The sequence below is a fragment of the Otolemur garnettii genome, unplaced genomic scaffold, assembly GCF_000181295.1.
Source record: "Otolemur garnettii isolate 467f Iridium unplaced genomic scaffold, OtoGar3 scaffold00154, whole genome shotgun sequence".
In the NCBI taxonomy this organism is placed as follows: domain Eukaryota; kingdom Metazoa; phylum Chordata; class Mammalia; order Primates; family Galagidae; genus Otolemur; species Otolemur garnettii.
This window is the reverse complement of record NW_003852549.1, coordinates 2,547,239-2,551,374: the sequence shown is the minus strand read 5'-3', so window position 1 is coordinate 2,551,374 and position 4,136 is coordinate 2,547,239. Positions and strand designations below refer to the sequence as shown.

The 4,136-nt window shown below is 38.6% G+C and overlaps 1 protein-coding gene across 1 annotated transcript in view; it reads left to right on the top strand.

The window, feature by feature from the left end:
* PROSER1 (proline and serine rich 1) overlaps positions 1 to 4,136 on the top strand; it is a 29,531-nt gene that overhangs the window by 19,328 nt on the left and 6,067 nt on the right. The window contains exon 10 of the mRNA XM_012811356.2: positions 3,360 to 3,404. Within this exon, the coding sequence (XP_012666810.1) occupies positions 3,360 to 3,404 (45 nt within the window). The remainder of the gene's footprint in view (positions 1 to 3,359; positions 3,405 to 4,136) is intronic.

Below are 4,136 nucleotides of genomic sequence, written 5' to 3'. Positions count from 1 at the left end.
ATTTTTTGGTTGCAGCCATCATTGTTGTTTGGCGGGCCTGGGCTAGGGATTCGAACCCGCCACCTTAGGTGTATGTGGCTGGTGCCTTAGCCGCTTGAGCCACGGGCCCCGAGCCATTTCATATTTTTCTTAACCAATCTTTATGAATTTATTCTTTCATATGAACCTTAAGATCATAGTTGGGGGTAGTGCCTATGGCTGAAAGGAGTAGGGTGCTGGCCCCATATACCAGAGGTGGTGGGTTCAAACCCAGCCCTGGTCAAAAACTGCAAAAAAAAAAAAAGCAGTTAAATTCATACACACACCCCTATACCTAGAAAGAGATTTGGGGAGAATTGACGTTTTCAGGATATCATCTCACCATTCAGTCTTGTGTGTCTTTTTAGCATGTCAAGTTGCTGCTGTCTCCTCCCTCATGGCTGACTTTATCCCTTTCAATAAGATGTTAAATTTTTGTACATACATTGGTGCCTTGAGTATGTCTGTATAGAATTTAAGGTGATTTTTATTATGATTATAAGTGAAGTGCTTCATTTCTAGGTGCTTATCACTACCTATTCCACTTTTTTTAAGTCTTTTGAGTTTTCTAGGTATAAAATAATTATTAACGGAGTTACAGTCTTACTATACAGTATTTCTTTCTTTCCTAGGTTTTATTGAATAACAATATTGCCCTAAGTCAGTGGTGGCTCAACCTTCCTAATGCTGTGAACCTTTAATACAGTCCAAAGTGGTCATGACCCACAGATTGAGAACCACTGCCCTAAGTCTTTTTTCTTTTTATTTTACAAAAAATATTTGCCATACCATTAATTTCAACTTCCTCCTGGGCTTTGGTTTGGTTTGTAAATTATTTGCAGCTGAATTTCTATTTTTACACACATTGGAGAGACTTTTAATTGGAATTTCTGGTAACCATAAACATTATACATTTATTTAAGTCCTTCCATTTTACTTTTATATTCATTATTATTTTACTTGAGTTTTTTATTTTCTTATCTTTGCTAAATGGGATCAAATTGCCAATCTGTTTTTTTTTAATGACTCTTTGCCCCCTCGTAAACTTAGAAATGTTTATTAATATTTAATAGGGCTTACTTTCATATTCTTAATGGTTGTCAGTATACAAAAAGTGAAAAAGGAAAGTATTTCACATACCATATAATCATTGTATTTTTGGTACATAGTTTTAATCAATTTCTGTGTTTTTTTGGAATACTATGCATTTTTGCTTCTGTTATTAAATTTTCCTTTATATTTGCCTCTAAGGGCTGGGCGTGGTGGCTCATGCCTGTAATCCCAGCACTCTGGGAGGCCAAGGTGCAGATGATTTGAGCTGAGGAGTTTGAGAGCAGCCTGAGCAAGGGTGAGACTTTATCTCTAAAAAATAGCCAGGCATCGTGGCAAGCACCTATAGTCCCAGCTATTTGGGAGGCTGAGGCAAGAGAAGCAGTTGAGCCCCAGAGTTTGAGCTATGATGTCATGGCACTCAACCCCAGACAACTGAGTGAGGCTCTGTCTACAAAAGAGAAAATAAAATAATAATAAATAAAATTTCTCTAATCATGACGTGTTAACAGTTCTATTCTTTGATTCCTTATGTGTTCTAATTTTCATTTGGTAGAAAATAACTTTAAGAATATTTTTTAGAAAGGGCACATGTATAGAGTTATGGATGAGAAATGCAATTCCATTTAATTTTCTTTCTTTCTTGGAAATTTGCCCTTTTCCTGTAAGCTTACAAAGAGATTCTTTTTATCTTTGGATTTCAGAAATTTTACCAAGATGTATAGATGTGTATCTTGTCATTAACCTTTCCTAGCACTCTATAAATCCTTTGAATGTGAAAAGTCAAATCTTGGCTCAGCGCCTATAGCTCAACCGGCTAGGGCGCCAGCCACATACACCTAAGGTGGCGGGTTCGAATCCCCAGCCCGGCCCCGCCAAACAACAATGACGGCTGCAACCAAAAAATAGCCGGGCGTTGTGGCGGGCACCTGTGGTCCCAGCTACTTGGGAGGCTGAGGCAAGAGATTCGCTTGAGCCCAGGAGTTGGAGGTTGCTGTGAGCTGTGATGCCACGGCACTCTACCCAGGGGGATAGCTTGAGGCTCTGTCTCAAAAAAAAAAAAAAAGAAAAGTCAAATCTTTGACGCTCAGGGGAATTTTGTTTCTATTTTAATTCTTTCATCTAATTTAATTTTCATCTTTTTCTTCTTTTTCTAGCACTCTTATATTGCATGGATTAGATTTTCTGCTTTTGCCTTCCAAGATTTTTACCTATTCACTTATGACTTTTTGTCTATTTTTGGCATTCTAAGTAGAATTTTTTTATTTTCAAGTAAAGTATTTAGTTTTTAGTAATGTTATTTTTTACTCTTTGCCACTTTGCATATTCTCATTTGGAATGAGATTTTCATATCTCAATTTCTTTACCTTCTCTGCTTACCTCCTTTAAGTGTTAGGTGTGTGTGTGTGATGATTGGTATTATCGGTTTTAGAAGTCCTCTTTCTTTCTTTACATCAGTGTCTGTTGTTCTGGTGGTTATTTGTTGTTACCTTGGTTAAGCTCGTAAATCCCTTAACCAGTTGGGATTTTTCTTTGCTCGCATCTTCTTCCTGTCACAGTACTGGCTTCTCGGGCAGTTACTGACAAGCTATGAGACGGTAATTTTTTCCCCTTTGTGTCCTTGGCCAAATGAACTGGTTGAACAAGTCCTTTCCTCGTGGGTGGGGAGGAGTATGTCTTAGGTTGTCAGTCTCACAGACATCAAGTCAGCCTCAAGTAGGCTAGTTCTCTGACGGACAGCTGCTGGAGAAGGGCCTTTCCCAGAACCAAGTGTGGCAGTTGGACAGGTGGTTTCTCTCTCTTGGCTGTTCACTCAGGCCCCTTGCCTGGCAGTGGATTCTGTGCTTAGTCACCCAGCAGCCCCCTCCCACTTCCCAGTCTTCCCACATCTGTAGGCAGTGGTTGGGGAACGGGGGCTGTTTGTTAACTCAGCTAATGACAGGGTCTTTTCTGGACTCTAGTTGCAGGCTACACTTTCTCCTGGATGCCAGGCAGCTGGCATCTTTCTAGAAAGCACTTCTAAATACAGAGCATCTATAAAATAGCAACATGTATTTGAAACCTGACAAGCTAAGCTGGGACAGTAGGAACGATCAATTGCTTAGAGTCCTCTCAATCTTCATACAGTGACTGCTTGGTTTTTCCTTTTTCTGAATGCATGCATTGTGTTTTTTAACACTGTATTATATGTATATGTTTATGTATGTGTTATTTTTTTAATCCCAATCTCTGTTTATTATGGTGATGAATAATTTTAGTAAAGCTTAAAATGAACTTTTATTTTTATATAGAGAATGAAGACCTGTCTAATCAGACAAAGCCTACACAGAGTCAAAGTAAGTATCAAATTTGATCAAGAGTAGCTATTATCTGGGCCTTTATTCACTAAGAACATTGTAAGTTGAATGTATTAGGAATCTTTTATGTTTTAGGAAAAGTACCTGGTTAAAAGTGTAATTGATGCTTGTTAAAGGTGGCTTGATTATGGTACATTTTATATACATAATATAAATCCATATCAACTGAATTTAAAATTAATCTTAGGACTTTGTATCCAATTTGCAATATAATGTAAGTGTGATGTGACAGTCTCTCCACACTCACTTTACAGTCTATGATGTTGGAAGCCTCATTTATTTTTTGATATAAACATATAGGATGATAAAAACCATTTTGACAAATGCTGTATCAGATTCTACTTTTAGTTAATTATTTCAGTAAATATTATTAAATGTAAGTTGGTATAAAAAAAATTGATCATCAGAGCAGCTAATGGAACTGAGTGATGAGATGAGATGTGGCCTGTGTGGGGCCTCCGGGTGGTAGCAGCACCACAGCTTTTATCCTTCCACTGGGGGAGGCTGTGTGGACAGGAAGGAGTTGCTTTCTGGTGTGAGGCAAAGGCTGGCATCAGTTCTTGTGTAACAGAGCAGTGCGTGGTGAGAGTCAGTGAGAGAATTCCACTCCCTGGGACTGGTGCCTAACAGGTGTTTCTGAGCTGCTGATTTTTTTTTTTTGTGAGACAGAGCCTCAAGCTGTCCCCCTGGGTAGAGTGCCATGGCATTACA